The sequence below is a fragment of the Danio aesculapii genome, chromosome 9 (assembly GCF_903798145.1).
Source record: "Danio aesculapii chromosome 9, fDanAes4.1, whole genome shotgun sequence".
NCBI lineage: Eukaryota > Metazoa > Chordata > Actinopteri > Cypriniformes > Danionidae > Danio > Danio aesculapii.
In genome coordinates, this window is record NC_079443.1 from 20,750,182 (window position 1) to 20,770,103 (window position 19,922).

Genomic DNA, 19,922 nt, shown 5'->3' on the forward strand with positions numbered 1-19,922 from the left:
TGACCTTATTCTTCAATGCGGAAGTGTGCCCGTTTTTGCGATTGTTTTAGAACTTCCGATTCAGCTACCTATGGGAGAAATGACTTGGAATAATAAACGGCAGAAAACGGTTACACTACTTACTCTACAAACAAGTGTTTGCATTACAATACAGACAAAGTAGAATAATATCATAAGAAAATGTCAGTTTGCAACACCAAGCAGCAAAATGAGCTGTTTTTAACGTCTAAAAATGAATGAAAGTGAATGAGACCGGAAGTCTTGAGCCAAAATGATTCAAATGGCTGCGCCCACTCGTACGCGGAGCATAAGGTGAATATAGCAAAGAAATGTAGAGGAAATGTCACTGATAGTGCTTTAAGGTTAAAACATTGTCCATATAAACTCCATTTCAGTACCGACTCCTACCCTTTCCTTGCTTTGCTCTAAAAGTAGAAACACTGCCTGGCTTTGCTAGCGGTCTTCATTTGAGTGGAAGGAGCTCCAATGAAAACATGCAAAAAATAATTTACAACCCCACTAGACGTTGCCATGTAATCGGCAACTACTGCAAACATAAAAACATGCCCTGTTCTTTTCGCCCCGCCGGTTCATATGATGTTGCCAGAAGCGGTGAATGGCAAATACTAAAACAATACAACTACATTGATTCTCTTCATGAAGTTTCCTTTTTTTCTCCCTCTCTCTCTCTCTCTCTCTGTTGCCCTGGCCAGTGACAGACTGTTTAAAAGTTGTATTTGGGGAAGGAAGGGCGAATGTCTTTCTACTTCCCGCTGTGTTTGATGTCTAAAATCTTTTGCTGGCTTTAAACATCTGTTTCCAAATAGCCAGCAGCCACTAATTAGAGCTTTTAACAAGACTGAACGTCGTGAGAACCAGAGGGTGGGCATGAGGCGACATGTACATCCCAGTAAAGTCACTACATTCCTCGACAAGCGACTACCTTTCTCGTGAATGAAGGTGGGGTAGTGCGGTAATATTGGGTCGCAAAACTTGCAAATAAAAAGCTCCTACATGAGACCCCAGTGTCACTTCTGCCATCTGCCAATATTATGGGACCTAATTGCCAATAACTGTGTTTCCATCCAAAGATGAGGATTAGATTTTTGCTGATGCTATATACATTCAAGTTGTATTATTTAAGAAGTATGTTGTATAACTCTTTTCATCTTTTTTATTTTATTTTCATTATCATATTTTTTTCTTCTCTTAATGCTGAATTAATAATGATTGTTGAGTTGACCTTGTGTTTAATATATTATTTTAGTATTGTTTAGATATTCTAATGAGTCATGAGACCATAGTGTTCAAAAGGAACTCCAGATGCACCTGATCTCTAGTGTTTACCGAAAGTATTGCGGCAAAGTGTTTGCCGAAACGTGTAGGTGCAGTTTTAAGGAATAGCCATATCAATAAAAGCTTTTTAATATTTTTTCACATTTTTCGAGTACCTTGGACTTACTTTTGCTGTTTATTTTGATAAATCCCTTACCCAAAGAGCACCAACACATTAACTGAGCTACTTTTTGATTGCTTTTAAACGTGCAGTGGCTTTTGAAGGTGTGAAACCACTTTTCTGGGAGTGCAGCCACTCAAGACAGTTGTGAGACGTAATAATGCTAAATAGGTATGGGCCAATATATAATTTTGACGGTATGATAACCTTGGATATAAATACCACGGTTTCACGGTATTGTGATTATTGCTCTAAAATAAGTTATTTTTAATTGTCTGGGTAAAAAACTAAAACTTTTTCCACTTTCAACACAATATATTTTATTTTGGGAAACATTTAAAATATTTTGCAGCAGTAAACATGTCAGGCTAAAAAATTCAAATGAATCATTGACTTCTGCTGTCTTTATTTGTTTCAAAAACACAGATTTTTTTACAACTGTAAATGGCATATTTAGATATCTTTTCTTCTGGAGATATTATTGTCGTAATAAAAAAAAAAGTAAAAAAAAATCTTACACATACCTTAGAAAATTTTTGACGGTTTCGAAACCTTGACTTTTCCATACCGCGGTATGCCTACAGTAAACTTAAACCACTTTGACAACAGACTTTGGCTGAGGGATTTTAGAATGAGGAAAAACAGCATTTCAGATGCCTAATGCTGTGTTCACACCAGACGCGGAATAAGCGTCAAACGTGAGTGATTTACATGTTAAGTCAATGCAAAGACGCGAATAGACATCCTGCGAATGACACGATACTGGCGAATGGCGCAGTGCAAATTGAGCGTTTTACATGTTTGACACGCTTAACTTGCGAAGCGCTTGAATTTGAAAATCTGAACTTAAGCGGACATTTACGCCATTTTAACCAATCAGGAGCTTGCTCTTGTGGGGCCGTGATTATGACGTAGCGCCTGTTGTTGGTGTCCTGGGGGAAAATCCTCCTGCCTACACTGACAACAGTTCATCAAACTGGGCTCGACTCAGTCAGAAGCACCGCTGAAAGCTTCCATCATCCAGGTATAGTTTCTGGAGGAGTTTATGAGCTCACAGAGCTGGGTGCACCTCTGAAAGGATCTAGTGGACTCAGACACGGCTTCAAACGAATCGACGCTGTTTTTCAGCCTTCATAAAGCACATAAACACAGCTATTCTCTTAATAACATCCATGTTAGCCATTTAGCAACGAAGCTAGAGTCACCGGGCAGACAAAAGCCATGCCCATGACGTGAATCCGCGTCTGTTCTGAAGCGAATTTGACGTGCGAATGAAGCGGATTTTACGCACGAATGAAGCGGATTTTGATTTTGATAAGCGAATGAAGCGAGTACACTCAAATGTTCATGCGTCTATTTACGCGCGAATAGCGCGATTTATCCGCACGTTCCGCGTCTGGTGTGAACACAGCATTACAATGTGATTGTTCTACTGGTTTGCCCATTAATGCTGTTAAATTGCACTTATGCTAGTAATCGCATGATCTGTCAAAACAAAATCACATTGATCCACATGCTGGAATTTATTTCACGAGTTCACACTTGCAATAGTTTCAGAATAAAGCGTATTTGGCGTGCTGTCCGGGGAGAGGGCTCTGAGCTCGGGGAAGACACCTAAACTCGAGTTATTCCTCTTATCAGGAAACAGAGAGGAATAGGGATTCGAGCGAAGTATCTAGCCCGGCCCCAGAACGCTCCCCCCGGGATTGTAATGCTTAAGAGGTGAGGTGACGGGGTGGTGGAGGGATCCTAAAGTCGTAAGATGCTGCAGGTAAAACAGCTTTGGTATATATAGGGGTTTGGTCAAGAACTGATTGGATAATAGAATAATTGTCAATGACGTATTTGATACTGAAACTTCTGAGCGTGCTCCTCCCGAAATTTGTTTATAAAACATCACTCATTGTAGTGTATCCATGCTTCTTCCTTATCGTGTAAAAAGTTGATCCAGTGTTTTTTTATGCGCATTTTCATAATGTATGCACATCTTTTCATTTCCATTAAGCATTTTTATGTGATAATTCAAAATGTGCATAAAAATGGGTGGATGGAAACATATCTAATGACACTGAGCTAAGCATAGAAAAACATAATAGATCATCAAATTTAAGATCTCACACTTTGAAAATCTGTTTGATTACAGGAAGAATTCTCAGATATTTCTTTTTCATTTTGCTGACACTTACTTGAGAAAGCCTGCCAACAGTAACATTTTTCGGTAGCAGCAAAGTTTCTTTTCTGACAATCAGGTTTGGATGCCAAATAGGCTTACTGGCAGGAGAAATACTCATGAACAATCGCGTCTCTCTGTACATCACACCCTCGCTGGCAGCTTGATCAAACACCACACCTCCTAATTGAGCTTTTCAGACTGAAATCCTGAACTTCCAGCATCCTTTATAGATCCTCCAACATAAATAACAATTAATCAGATTGGAAACCGATAACAGTGAAGATCCTTTGAAGTGTCATCTCTAGAGTCTACAGATTGGATGCCTTTTGCCAGTAAAAATCTCCAATTATCATTATAATTCCATTGGCAAATCATGAAACTGCGACAGAATTCATCAATAACTAAGACTCTAGAAATACACCAGATTCACAGTCAAAGAAACAAAGTCGACGAGTACAGAGTGAGACAGAAATGGGCATGAGAAGTATCAGAAACACATGTACTACAGTATCTGTTACTTTAATGGGACTGGCCAAGTATGTTTTGTCTGAATAATCAAGGGAACCAGAAATCTGATGGAATGATACAGAGACAAACTGGAAAAGAGGAAGCTGCAAACAATGAACAATCTGCAACTCTGTCTGTGTGAACCTGCCAGTGATGGCTCATCTCAGCTTATCATGGTCACTTACACTTCAGCTCTGTACAGTGCAGATAAAGAGCGACAACAGATGAATCCACGATGATATCTTAACTTCTACATCTACAACACACAGCCCGTGAGCTGTTGTTTGTTGCAATGCTTAAAAATAGCATAGCAGTAGTAGATAAAGTATGGGGTTAGTATTCTGTTAAAGAAGTTGAGATTGGCTTGATTTTAAATGTAAAACTATATCAGTTGAATGCAACATAAGTTGATTTTAGGGTTGCACAATATATCGTTTCAGCATCAATGAATATGCAGTTTCAGGATATGCAATGTGGCTCTGAATTATAGTTTATTATGTATTTTTGAGGCCTGTGGCTGTATAAGGCTTTTAAAAGCATTCAGAAATTGTACCATTTGTAACTTTAATAACAATATTTTTTAATATAATTATTGTTTAGGGGTTTTCACCTTCATTGTCATAGGACAGTGGAGATTTAGAGACAGGAAAGTATGTGGAGCAGAGATAGGGAAGGGGTCGGCAAAGGACCTCGAGCCAGGAATTGAACTCGGGTCGCTGTAAACACCTCTGTGCCATGTGTCGACGCACTAACCACAAGGCTATTGGCGCCAACAATAACAATTAATTTGATTGAATTATTATAATTATAGATTGTTTCTGATTCGAGCCCCAGCTGGCTCAGTTGGCGTTTCTGTGTGGAGTTTGAATGTTCTCCACATGTTTGCGTGGGTTTCCCCCACAAGTCTAAAACCATGTGGTATAGGAGAATTGCTTAAGCTAAATTGCCCATAGTCTATGTGTGAGAATGAGTGTGTATGGAAGTTTCCCAGGGATAGATTGCAGCTGGAGGGGCATCCGCTGCGTAAAACGTATGCTGGATAAGTTGGCGATTCATTCCGCTGTGGTGACCCCTGATTAATAAAGGGACTAAGCCAAATAGAAAAATTACTGAATTAATTATTATTATTTTTATTATTAAATTACTGTACCTGAATACTGTTAGACTTAGAAATTGATAAAACACTTTTAATAGTTCACACTTAGATAATGCTTGACTATGTTAGCAGGTTTGGCATGCTGTCCTGGGAGAGGACCCTGAGTCAATGAGCATAAATGGGAGTCCCAACTGCTCAATGAGCATTAAGAGGGATACGAGATCAGGTAGTTCTCGAGATCCTCTGATTTGTTTAACCTATACCATGAATATAAGGCAGCTCTATGGGAATAGACTGCCAACCATGCCAGTGTGTACGCGTTAAGTGCTTGTGACTGTACTATTATTTAATTCACTTGTGTCACATGTCTTTAGACTGTGGGAGAAAAACCAGAGTACCCTAGAGTAGTAGTGTTAGTGAGGCCAGCAGGGGGCGCTCAACCCGCAGTCTGTGTGGGTCCTAACGCCCCAGTATAGACTCTATACTGCTCAGCGAGCACCATCTTTTGGATGAGACGTCAAACCGAGGTCCTGACTCTCTGTGGTTATTAAAAATCCCAGGATGTCCTTCGAAAATCCTAGCCAAATTTGTCTACTGCCCTCTGTCCATCATGGCCTCCTAACCATCACTCTGTCTGGCTTAATCACTCTGTCTCCTCTCCACCAATCAGCTGGTGTGTGGTGTGCGGTCTGGCGCAATATGGTTGCCGTCACCTCATCCAGGTGGATGCTGCTCACTGGTGGTGGATTAGGAGAACCCCCCCCCCCCCCCCACCCAATTGCGTAAAGCGTTTTGAGTGTCCAGAAAAGCGCTATATAAATGGAAGGAACTATTATTATTATTACATCAGGGAAAACCCACGCGAACACGGGGAGAACATGTAAACTCTGCACAGAAAGTGCCGACTGGCTCAGCTAGGACTTGAACCAGCAACCTACTAGCCATGGAGCAGCAGTGATAGCCACTGATCCTAGAATTGAGGATAAGGGAGAAGTGATGGATGGGGGTCTTCCAAAACGAAGATAGGGAATGAAGCTAGGCTGTTGAATTTTGGAATAATCCGATTGGCTAGCTAATGATTAGCGATAGGGACCAGCTGCGGTCAATCATATCACGTGCTCCTCTGAAAATATTAGTTTGTGAAACTTCAAATATTTCAATTGTATCCTTTTCTTTATTGTATTTATCCATGCTTATAGATGTTTTATTAGATTTAATGCAGATGCACTCCCCTACAGATTCATCTCAGTCAATCTAAAATTATACATTATTTCTAAATAAAGCTATTCAAGTCTTCTGGTGAAATATTGCAATGTTAGATATTTCCAATATCGTGCAGCTCTAGTTTATTTGAATTGAGGCGAATGGCAAACTTAAGTTGCATTATTATAAGTATGGGGGGGCGGCGCTGTGGCGCAGTGGTTAGCGCTGTCACCTCACAGCAAGAAGGTTGCTAGTTCAAGCCTCAGCTGAATCTGTTGCCATTTCTGTGTGGATGTTTGCATGTTCTCCCCATGTTTGCATGGGTTTCCTCCGGGTGCTCCACTTTCCCCCACAGTCCAAAGACATACGCTATATGTGAATTGGGTAAGCTAAATTGGCTGTAGTGTATGTGAGTGTGTGCAAGAGTGTATGGGTGTTTCCCAGTGTTGGGTTGCAGCTGGAAGGCCGTCCCTGTGTAAAAAATGTGCTGGTTAAGTTGGCAGTTCATTCCGCTGTGGCGACCCCTGATTAATAAAGGTACTGAGCAGAAAAGAAAATGATTGAATGAATCATTAAAAGTACTGTTTACATGACACTAAAATGAACACTTTTTATGTAATTTGGTTGTTGATATACGATAATTGTTTTGAGTCCTAAAAATGTCAACTTTTAAAATCAGGTTTTAAAGCACACGCTTTTGAAAATAGTATAATTGTTGTCTCTATGCATCGAGTGCATATGTGCACAGTGCATATGTTGTATTTGTTCAGACTATTTTTATGAACAAGTACCCAAACAATGGCAAACTACAGGAAGTATGTGAGCAGACGCATAGCTGTGATCACTACTGGCCTGTCTTTTTTAAACAGTATTTCTAGTCATTTTCTGTAGGACAATGTGGTAAGCAAGGTCAACAGCAGAGATGCACAGATGCTTGAATTCTATTCGATATCTACCCATGATGTTAATATGGGTGATAATATTAGTGGAAAATAATTAGGTGGTTCTGCCTGTTTACCTTTTAAAATACTGATAATTAATTACAATTTTGTTAAATGAATGCAATCAAACACTTTACTCCAATTAAACAAGCACTTTCAGAGTAACCATAGATTGGCAGAATGTTGTAAGTAATGAACAATGTATATCTAGCCAGTTGTTAAGAACAAGAATCTAAGCTTAACTATCTTCCTATCCCTTTAATTAAAAATGAAGCTTGTAAAAATTATTAGTTAGGATTTATTAGTTTTACTGATTGTCATCTGGGAATAACAGACTGAGTAATGTTGTGGTTGACCAATAGGAATCAAGTATTCCAGAAAGTCTTGTAATAAATGTTATTGATGCCAATTACTGGTTGATAAATCAGTGTAGTACTAATAAACAGTAATGTCAGAATGGCCTTAGACACTGATTCAGGTGACAATGGGCCTGGATACTTAATGTTATTGTTTTGATTTTGAATTACGTTCATTATCAAATAGCTGATATTTATAAAAGTCAATCAAAAAAACTCACATGCATGCTCATATTTGAAGCTTAACCTTTTAACTGCCCCACCAAGAAAAAAACGTAACTCTTAATGCCGCTAGTTAAAACTCTCCATGCATTATTTTCAACACATCCCATAATTTCTAAAATATCAACCTCTACCAAATGGTTTATGTCGGTTTATGATAAAAGTGCTGGAATTAATACATATACTATGAAAAATCTGAAAAATATTAAGTGTAAAACCAATTTATAAAAAAAAAATTCTAAATAAAACATTTTTGAATACTAAATATACCATAAAATATTTCAGATTTTCATTTAACATGATCAAGTGTAGTAAATCAACCATGCAGTGTAGTGTAAAGCATTAGCATTCATTCTTTAAAACAGTCTAAATATGGTCAACCATTTGGTAGAGCAAGCAATTAAAGGGTTAAGTCATCTGTCTAACTTGTTTTTTAAAATAGTTGCAAAGAGTACATCACTAAGCCAACTAAAAATGATGTATGATGGGATGTTATGATGATGAAAATGTTTCAGGTGTATCAACCAGCACAAGCAAACTGCCAAAGCACCTGACATGTCACATAAAACTAAATATTTTTCTCTTTGAGAATCTTTATATCAATGCAAGAAAGAAATAACAGAGGCAATGCGCATATGAGAGGACCTCTTAAAAAGGGATGAAGCCCATAATTGCTTATTTGTTGCGGTCCCTCCAGAACAATGAGTGCAAACATGGAACTAAATCAATTGAATATATTTTGCTTGGTCTTTGTCTGCATAAAGCAGTCATAGTAACTATTTGATGCCGTTTAGGATTCTTCTAAAATAAATGAGTATCCAGAAGCCTAACATTTATGAGAGTTTTTGAGGATCTATGAGCTATGCATGGCTTTTTGACAAAAATCCTGTGGCTTGCCAGGTTTCTCACCCTTTACTAGCATATGATAATTAAAAATGTAATTAAATTCAGTTTCCCGCAGAAACTGTTTTGTTGCACAGCCAACCAAAGTGACTGAAAAGTCAAGGTACGATAATATTTCGTATATTATTTCGTACGATAATAATAAAGTTCTTTAGACTAATTTCCAATCAATAGTATCACCTAATTTTTTATGGCTTTACTCACTGTTTTTGATGCCTAGATCTGCCCACTTGTCTCTTAAATGACAACTCCATTTACCTACAGATCTGATTCTCGAAATGTCCGAAATGGTGATACAGTATACATTTTGTATACATCAGGGAGCTGCAATCAACATGCACAGTATTGACACTGTAATGTACGATGGTTTTTAGTTTTACGTTCAAATTTCTTGTTGGTTTTTAAAAAGCAGTGGTACTGAAAGCACTTTTTAAAATGTACAACAGTGCTTAGGATCTGTTCTGCACAAAATCCTCCATCATGGACTTGTCAGTCATCTCTCCTTACTCTCCTCTTGTGATCAATGAAATCCGAGCCGTGCTGTGTGTACGGAGCAGAGCTGATGTTTTCAGTTTATAATTGAAGTGTCTGTTGTCCAGCTGAACATGCAGCTGCCTAACTAGTTTGTGGGAGATGGTAACGAGAATTTAAAGCAACATAACAAAGGAAAAGAGAAAGTGACAGCTCTGCATAATTAATTCCACAATGAAACATGGCTTTGATATATTTTGGAGTTGGCAATAAAACGAACAATAAAACAGTTGTCGAAATGTTATTGAAATAAAGTGTTTTAGAAGAATAACAGTGATGACAAGTTTTTGCATTTGCTTTTAAAGAGGATTTTTTTTTCTTTGGTGGAAAATGGTCCCAGAACAATTACTGTAAGGACAATTGTGCAACAACTGCTTGAGTGATCGTAACCAATGATTTGGCCCACACGGAATTTGCGTGCGCAGAAATCCGCAGATTTTTAGCCCATCGAGTCTATTTATTTACTTGTGTAAATGTTTGTAAATTTATATTTATATCATTTTTAATTATTTTCAGTATAATTATTGACCAATATAAAAACGTTTATATGATTAATTTGCATATATAGTGTGTATAGTCTTTTAGTAGATGTATGTAGACTTGCTTTGTTTACCAAATAAGTGGATCTAATTGGATTTGCATTGTAAACATTAAATCAAAATTTAAAAGGTATTATTTTTTGTTTCATATATTAAGTTTTTAGTTCCGATACTCCCAAAATCATTCCGCATAAATCTACAGATTTTTTACAAAATTCTAGCAAAAAATGTCTGAAGATTCTGTCTGGGATTTACAGGGATACAACACACTGAAACCTTTTGGACACTTGAGACTGAATTGAGCACCTGCGCCTGAAACTAGTTTTGTAGAAAAATATGATCTTATATTATTGTCGCATAGATATTATGTGTGTATTTGATATTAATTATTTAACTAAATTTAAACTGCAATGGAGAGTAACAGAAAAGCAAAGAACAAGCCTAAAACGACTGATTCAGTCACAACTTTTCTCAACCTTATGATACTTATTCATGTCTTGTGTTTTGCTGTAAATATTAGGGCGGCACGATTAATCGAAAAAAGATTACAATCTCTTTTTGATCCCCCACATGATCTTTATCCAGCATCTCTATGATTCAGCCAATTATATTTTCAAGTTCGGGAGAAGCATAAAGGCGGTTGCACAAGTCTTCACATTGTTTTACATACGTTGCAACCTCCAAATGATGTTGAAAGCGTCACATACATGTATTTATAAGGTATAATTCTCTCAAAAATGCAATTTCTGTCGTAATGATAATTAACGTAATGATGTGTTCACCGCCATGAAATAACAAGAGCTTTGTTTAGTATCAAGAGGATTGTGCGTGTGCCCACAAACGAAGCCTACTTTAGTGAACGGAACCTGCATAGGCTGTGAATAACAGGTGATAAAGTTGTAAATAACTTTCAGTTTGTTGCACAATGATCGTTTGGGAGCCACGCAGAAAATATGATTTCCATGTATGTTTAAGTGACGGCAACCATGAACAGCACTCGGCAGTGAAAGTGAAACCTAAAGCGCACACATCATTTAAATGTTCATATCGAGCATATTTTAGAGTTTGATCATGACAAGCGCTTGATATGTTTTTCTTTCATAGTGAACAAGTGTTGGGCTTGAGAATAAACGTGTAACAGTGCAGTGTTTCCTCTAGGATTTTTCCCAGCTGTGGCGGCAGGCCTTTTTTTTACACAGATCTACCAGCTATCTGTGGCGTTATTTCAATGACAAATGTCGTGAGCGCAGTATTAGAAGTCGAGATCGCATTTATGTAATAGCCCACGAGCATCCGGATCTCTTAGCTTGCGCGCCGATTTTTTCTGCTTGTGCACAAAACTTCTTGCACGCCCCCCTTAAATATAAGCCGCTTTAAGAACGCACAGATCTTCTTGTGCGCTCTCAAATAAGCGCTGCTGAGGTGTGATTTAGTGCGTTTATGTAATGAGTATGTCTCCAGCATTTATTAGATTTGCTAGGAATATTTATGAATGCATCTGGTATTAATGTGTCCTGAAATAAAGTAAAACGGCTATAAGTCGTGTCTGCTGGCCTCACGCACCTGTCACAGTCAGTCAGTCAGCATGTAACCTTAAACGGTTAAACAAATGATGCACAGCACTACTACGGTTACAGAAAAGTTTGCGCTGTTATAATTTACTTACCTTTTAATATGTTTTGGTGCGATTATCACCCGCTATTAAAAAAAATAGAATGTTTTGAATGAGAAGCTGTAATGTAGCCGTGGCAGGATGAATCTTGGCGTGGCGCCCCGCCATGGAAGAATGAACGTAGCGGAAACCATGCAGTGTCAGTGTAACTACTCTAGCCAATATAACATTGAATATAATGCAGGAGGGAATCTGATAATGACAAATGTCTGATTTTAAAAGTGAATAAAATGGTCTAATAATGTTGTCAATGGCAGATTTCAAGCATATGTCTTAAACACAATGATTAAACTTTAGAATTATGAATAGTTGTATTCTGATGTCATCACTTTACTGTGAATTAATAAGTCTGTACAAGTCCACTATTCCAAGTCTATACAAAATGTAGCATTTTAACCAAAAGTAGACCTGCATATAAGCCTAATATTATTAGTATTTTTATATCATATGTTGGAGAAATAACAATAATAATAGCCTACTCATATTTTTACATCTACTGAATTGTAAGAAAATCATGATCTTGATTTTACACACAAAAAAAGTGATTCTCATTTTAGCCAGAATCGTACAGCCCTATTAAATATACAATCTTTTTTGTCTTGATCTCAAGAATCATTAGAAAAAAAGAGACTGAACCAGTGTCCAGATAGCATAGAATACCCAAGACATGCCAGAATGCTTCTCATGAAGCAACTTATACAATTGATAACATAAAAAAAAATGTTATCAATTCTACAAAAGATCACTGCATAAAATGTCTTGATATTTCTGATGACACACTGCCCATTTGTTTTCCTTATGAAACACAGGTAACATGTAATCACTCAGAAAGGCCATCAGATCTTGTCATGATTTCCTCTGAGCGCTTTTAATTGAACTACTTTACTGTGCCACTAATCTGCCTCCTATTATCTAATTAGTCCGACACAGCCAAAGAGACAGCACCACCATCCCTTAAATCACACGTCGCCACCAGGAGGGACTGATCAAAGGCAACACCAGGGAAGGCATATTTTGATAAATCTTAAATGCCTTTTAAACATTCCCAAGTCCAAAGATAACACATTTCAGAGAAGCACATGTTTGCTTTTGCTCCAGTGGAGTTATTGCTCATTTAAGTGTTTTGCTGTTGGTAGGTGGTTCGAGGGTGGACGGCTCTTGTGTGGAGACGGGAAAAAGATTCATGAGAGCAACTAATTGAGCATAGGCAGGGCATCAGCTTGGACATTTACTCACAGGCAGGAGCCCAGGCAAAAAGTTCAACAGATCTCTCGCAATGCCAGCGCCTCGCTTTTTGAACAACCATCAAATCACACAACGTAGGGAACGCACAAACAAAAATGTTACGTTTGGCTTTCAAGCTTTCAAGAGCACAGCTGCAACACGGGCGTCTCTTCATGTTTAACCGCCGCTCGGAGTAAACCTGTAGCTTCTAGGTACATCAAAAGGAGGAACTCAACCGCTATTGTCTCCTTTAGTACATGTGACACGGTTATAGTATCTCGGTAGAAAAGAAGCGCTCATCTTTGAACAGCGCATTTTAACGCACCTTAAAAGGGAGCGTAAGGCGATCCCCTTTGCACTCTCTGGATATGCAATCCAACACTGCTGATTCATTCAGGCTTAGTGTCACACATCACACACAACGCCGTCTCTCACCTGCCTGCCAACTCTGTTGTTATGAAGTCTCATCCTGGAGTGAATGTCTCTGTACGTCTCACGGGAGTCAAGGAAGTCCTTGGAGAAGCGCTCCCCATACTCCACGTTGGGACTGCAGCCGCCCCATTCCCAGGAGTCCTGGGGGCCGAGAGCGTCGGCTGGAAAGTGCTCCATCACACCGTGCACCATGCCTTTGCCTCGATTGATGGCCTCCAGCTGCAGACGGTTGAGCTTGATCCTGAACGCCTCCTCGTCTCCTCTGCGCTTCTCGTCGCAGCTGCAGGCCTTCAGTTTGCCCATGGCGCAGGCATTAGACACGGCGTGCACCACACCAGCTGCAGCAATGGCATAAGCAAATGCGCTTTCTCTGAAACCTGCCAATAAAACAGTGCAAGAGATTATTCAGGCAAGCTTCCTTCAGAAGTTGTCCATCCATCCCACAAATTTGGTCTTGCATTTGTGTGAGATTTTGATCAGCAAAACCGCATGAGCTCTGATGTTTGACAGCACTACCAGTATATTCCCTTAACGAAAACAACAGGAGGACCTCACAGGACATATCTAGTGAGCGCGCTTAAGCATTCAAAGCATGCAGGAACAATGGAAAAGGTGTGGAAGGGCTCCGGTTGGAGCAGCTAAGCACAGACACAGACATGCTCAGCTGTACACGAGCTTTGCGCTGAGCTCTAAAACGTGGCTGCAATTAACCTGGCTACCGTTAGCAGCCGTTTGATCTGCGCTAATCACATGCCGCTCATCTGGATTTCAGCTCTCATCCACCATGCTCTTTATTGGAACTGAAGTGCGGCAGACTTTAAGGCTTTCCGACAAGATTTAAGAAATTCCTCAGCAAATATATTTGAACACATGAGAACCACATGTAGCAGTAGCAGGTTATATTGTTGTTTTTGGTGTAAGGACGTTTCATTACAATGTTATTCTCTCACCAGGGTTTCTGAAGTAAAGAAAATGCCTCACCAAAGGTGACTGCATGTGCTACAGGCTTGTTGAAGGCTAATGGTCTCAGACTATAATAAACGGAGGTCTCATAAAAGCAGACTCTCCTGAATCACTTTCAGGGACAGATGGAGAATTAAAGACAGCCATGCTCAGAAACATGAAAGAGCGCACTAAGGGCTAAATAGTTTATAGTTCCTTCTGCGTGCTAAAATCAAAGGGCACTTCTTCAGCATGAAAAAAAAATTCTTAAGTATACATATAAAGTGCCTGTTTTTGCAGTTAAAATAAAAGTGTCTTCATTGTTTAATTTCAAACAATCACTGATAGAAAATTTATGAGAAATAAGATGATTATTTCCAAATAATAATTAGTATTATAGTAACACTTTACATTAAGGCTGTACTACTTAATGAATTTACTAACATAAACAAATAATGAACAACATAGTTATTACAGAATTTTTCATCTTTGTTAATATTTTCAGCTAATGAAACTTAAGTCATACATTGTTAGTTCTTGTTAACTCACTGTGGAAATTTGGATATTAATAATGCATTAGTGAATGTTGAACTATGATTAATAAATTATGTGCAAGAATTGTATTAATTAATGTTAGAAAATACATTAGCTAATGAAACTTTATTGTAAAGTGTGACCATTATTGTTATGATGTATGAAATTAAAATGAAAGCCTATGAAATTGCTATATTTTGCTATATTTAAATTACAGTTGAAGTCATAATTATTAGCCCCCCTGAATTAATAGCCCCACTGTTTATTTTTCCCCTAATTTCTGTTTAACGGAGAGATTTTTTTAACACATTTCTAAACATAATAGTTTTAAAAACTCATTTCTAATAACTGATTTATTTTATCTTTGCCATGATGACAGTAAATAATATTTGACTAGATATTTTTCAAGACCCTTCTATACAGCTTAAAGTGACATTTAAAGGCTTAACTAAGTTAATTAGGTTAACTAGGCAGGTTAGGGTAATTAGGCAAGTTATTGTATAATGATATTTTGTTCTGTAGACAGTCGAAAAAAATATATCTTAAAGGGGCTAATAATTTTGACCCTAAAATGGGTTTTAAAATTTTTTTTAAAACTGCTGTTATTCTAGCCAAAATAAAACAAATAAGAAAAAAAAATATTATAGAAAATACAAAAATGTCCTTGCTCTGTTAAACATAGTTTGGGAAATATTTAAAAAAGAAAAACAAAATCAAAAGAGGGCTAATAATTCTGACTTCAACTGTACAAGTATTCAGCATGTCATAAAAAATAAAAAAGTGATTCACCCTGGTTAATGTCAAATATCTAAAAGAATATGTATATTGAGAGGTAAGAGAGAAAAAAGGGAAAGCCTATGACAGCTGTTTTTGATGTTTAAATCATCAAACAATAAATAACAGCCTGAAAGTCTAAATAACAATAACATGATTATAGTATTTATTCATCTTAACATCAGTTAATGAAAATAAAGCAGTCATTGTTGGTTCTTGTTAACTTGCAGTGCATTAGCTAATGTTAACAAGCATGAATTTGGATATTAATAATGCATTAGTGAATGTTGAACTATGATTAATAAATGATGTACAAGTATTATAATATTTCATGTTAGAAAATACATTAACTAGTGAACCTTTATTGTAAAGTCTGACCATTATTGTTATGATCTAATTTGAAATGAAAGCCCATGAAATGTATATATTTTGCTATATTTAAATTATATATACATACAAGTGTTCAGCATGTCATAAAAATAAAAAGGGCTTCATGGTTAATGTCAAACATCTGAAAAAATGTGTATTTTGAGAGGTATAAAGCATAAAAAGAAAGTCCTTGACTGCTGTTTTTAATATTTAAATCATCAAAAAAGAAATAACATCCTGAAAGTCTAAATAACATTAAAATAACAATGAAATTATTAAAGTATTTGTTCATCTTAACATCAGTTAATGAAAATAAAGGATTCATTGTTAGTTCTTTTTAACTCACAGTGCATAAACTGATGTTAACAAGCATGAATTTGGATATTAATAATGCATTAGTGAATGTTGAATTATGATTAATAAATGATGTGCAAGTATTATATTAATTCATGTTAGAAAATGCTTAACATTAACTAATGGAACTTTATTATAAAGTCTGACCATTATTGTTATGATGTATTAAAATGAAACCCAATGAAATTGATATTTTGCTATATTTAAATAGCACATATTCATTCAAGAATTCAGCATGTCATAAAAAAACCCTGGTTAAAGTCAAATATCTGAAAGAATATGTATGTTGAGAGGTATGAGAGAAAAAAAGAGAAAGACTATGACTGCTGTTTTGAAGTTTAAATCATTAAATAAGAAATAACAGCCTGAAAATGAGTATAAATGTGTCTAAAACTGTTGCATGTTTCATATGAAATAGCTGTTTTTGCTAGAAAAGAAAACTCAGTATGGTTAATGTCAAAGCAGCTAGCAGACAGGGGTTACGTGACAACCAAAACGACATCAAAATTAAATCTTTTTACTTCTGCACCGTTGCCTGTCTGCATTCACATGCATTCGTGTGACCACTTAAGACGTTTGCTTTATTGTAAACGATGCTTCAAGAGAACCAGAGAGTTCCAAGTTTGAACAAGTTTGAAACTGGCCGTGACCCCATGTCTACCACTTAATAAAGCATGTATAATGCATATTAGGGCTTGTCATATTAGACCTGAGAATGCTGCCCCGCCTCACCTCCGTGTCCTGCTTTGTCCATCTCTGGGCATTTCAAATGACTAATGAGCCTTTAAGAAGACTTAAATCAGGTGTGAAGCAGTCTCTGTCTGGTATTTGCTGTTTTCCAAAAATGCTAGCTGATGGCAGAGCTGCCCTTAAGGCTCGGGGGCAAAGATCTGAGATAGCCGAATGATGTTCAATTGATCATTTCAAAACACACAGGAACTCACACCTATTAACCCACCCACCCACAGTGACATACACGCTCACGCAGAGGAGACCTGCATGCATGCTGAAACACACACACACACACACACAAACACGACACTAGCCGCTGCTGCTTTTTTTTTCTTCTTTTTTTTCGTGCAATCCTCTCATGATTCTATGGGGGGCAAACGGCACTTAGGCGCAGCCAGAAGACACGGACATGGAAATGCTGTTTTAGATTTCCTTCCAAGCCAATGAAAGACCTGGAAGAAATCAATCTAACAAATAATTTAAAGTGAGAGGCACGCCCGGCTGCGCTGATGGTGGAGGAAGTGGGAAAATGAATTAAAGATTGAAGGAAACTGTCACTTTGGGTTACAGAAACTAACTAAACAGGTTTATGCTTTTGCCACTGAGGGTTGGGAAAATGCTGAAAGCAAATTCACAGCACTTGCACTGGCAAAGAGTAAAAGGCATTAGCTGGCCAGGGATATTTACATTCCCCCTTTTTAAGTGATGTGTACCTATAACTGATAGAGCTTTTCTACTAACACACATGTTTATGACTGTTGGCCATATGCAATCTTCAATTATTTAGTTTTAACAGTATGGGTCAGTTTCTGTTCTTTGAACAAATAAACACTTGACCCAAAGACGTCAAGTAAATGCGTATAGCCTATCTAAATACTATAATTAACTATAACTTATATATATAACTTATGATTAATTATTAATATTTCCTTCTTGTGCTAATTCGCTACATTTGCATTTCCCCTTTTTAAGTGACACATACATATAAATGATAGAGCTTTTCTACTATCGCACATTTATGATCCGTATGCAATCTTCAGTTATTTATTTTTAACAGCATGAGCCAGTGTCTAGCAAATCAAACTAACTTAGATGCAATTAACTAATTTTTTGTGGCCCCCAAAATATTCACAGACCGAACCTGAACATCTTTAAAAAAACTAATTTGACTGTTTGATTTGATTGCTTACCCCTGCTGAAGACCACGCTCTCATAAGGGATTTTATTCCTGGTCTCCAAACTTGAGCAGTTCCAGCGGTGCCCTCTGAACTGATGCTGGCACTCATGAATGGCAATCTGAATGCCCTGTATGGCTGAGGCTGTTACATCTGGATTTCTCATACAAACGTCCAGCTGTTTCTTTGTCAGGCCTGGCAGGGTCAAACACACCGTGTTGGCATTGAGGATGGGGTCAAAGGGGATCTTTAGTCCCAGGATCTCATTTGAGTCTGCCCTAGAAGAGAGATTGAAACATTATCAAGTATATAGTAGTAGTAGTTTACTAACAACACATACTGTACACTCTTAAGAATAAAAGAGGAACCTTTTTTGGGCTTCCCAAAGAACCATTTACTGAATAGTTCTTCAATGGAGCATTTTCCTCAACAGTGTGAAGAAAATTTTCATAATTTAAAGAATCCTCTTCTACTATAAAGAACATTTGGTGAAATGAGTTTCAATGACTTAAAGGTTTTTCAAATTTGTTTGGCAAATAAATAAATATATGAGTAATTAAATCATCTTTTGTGTGTGCGCAAAGTCATGTCTAATGTTTGAATTGTGGAAACTTTTATAGTAAAAAAAAGGTCAAACAAAACTTCAGTTATAAGAATGCTTGAAAAACTATATAATGACAACACAATATGATGGTTTAAGAAAATAAAGAGATAAATTAAGATTAAGATAATAGATTAAGATAATAAATTATTGTTATTGTAATTATTGTTGCGTAATTTGCAAATATTAAGCACCTGGGCAGCTATAAAGTTAACTTAGTGTTTGTAATAACTATAATGTGGATACAAAATACATATACTGAAGTACCATTTCAAAATCCAAACAACCAATACATTGTAAACATTTTAAAACAGGGCTTATTTATATTAAATGACACTTTAGTGAAGTAATTCTTTGTCAGCAAAATATTAAAACCTATCAGTCAAAAATGAATCAGCCTCAGCAAGTTGTGACACTTCATTTAAAACAGTTGAAACAAAGTTTGAACTAAAAATAAAAAGAGCTTTGGAAAGTTTTCGGAATTCACGCAGAAAGTCAGAAAGTCCATCTATTTAGTGAGCGAACGTGTTCAATAAACAGACATTCACTTGTAGAAAGCATGTATTAGTTTAGAGACACTTCACAAGTTCTTACCTTTGAACCAAAAGCGACGCCAAAGCCAAAAAACAGAAGAGGCGAAATAAAAAGTAATCCATACTGCTGCTGCTCTTCTGCAAAACTCTCTCACAACAACTCTCCTGTCTAAGGAGAAGATCGGTCCAACACCCGCGCAGCTTTCCAGCGATCTGCTTCAGGTCCAAATCTGACGAGAAATAAACCGATGCTGGAGAGTGCCAACTGATGTCGTGAGAGCTCATTCATGGAATCACTTTACAACTTTTTTTTTCCTGCTTTCAGTTTGAGGAGAATGAATGAAGATGTGAGGCGACGCGGTGCGGATATTATCATCTGATCTGACACTGGACACTCGTGTATACATATAGCCTACATCAGTGCTCAGATTGAGCGATCTACTGTGTTCAGGTCTTCTGATGTTTGCCTTATCTTGATGACTACTTAGACTACTCCACTTTAACTCTCTGCCAGCCCACCTCTACGTCAGCGCGCGCACACACACACACATTTGCAGACTGCCGGCGTAGAGGACAAGTGCCTCATTAGACGAATACAGATAGAAGCGATAATCAGGGAGGTTTGACTTAATGAGATGTCTTGTGAGGGATTG

General features: G+C 37.4%; 1 protein-coding gene across 1 annotated transcript in view; it reads right to left on the reverse strand.

The window, feature by feature from the left end:
• The window catches only part of wnt10a (wingless-type MMTV integration site family, member 10a), a 29,384-nt gene extending 9,662 nt beyond the window's left edge, over positions 1-19,722 (reverse strand). The window contains exons 1-3 of the mRNA XM_056465189.1: positions 19,331-19,722; positions 18,151-18,413; positions 13,259-13,632 (exon numbers count right to left, since the gene is read on the reverse strand). Coding sequence (XP_056321164.1) covers positions 13,259-13,632; positions 18,151-18,413; positions 19,331-19,554 — 861 coding nt within the window. The 5' untranslated portion in view covers positions 19,555-19,722. The remainder of the gene's footprint in view (positions 1-13,258; positions 13,633-18,150; positions 18,414-19,330) is intronic.
• Positions 19,723-19,922: the final 200 nt, after the last annotated feature.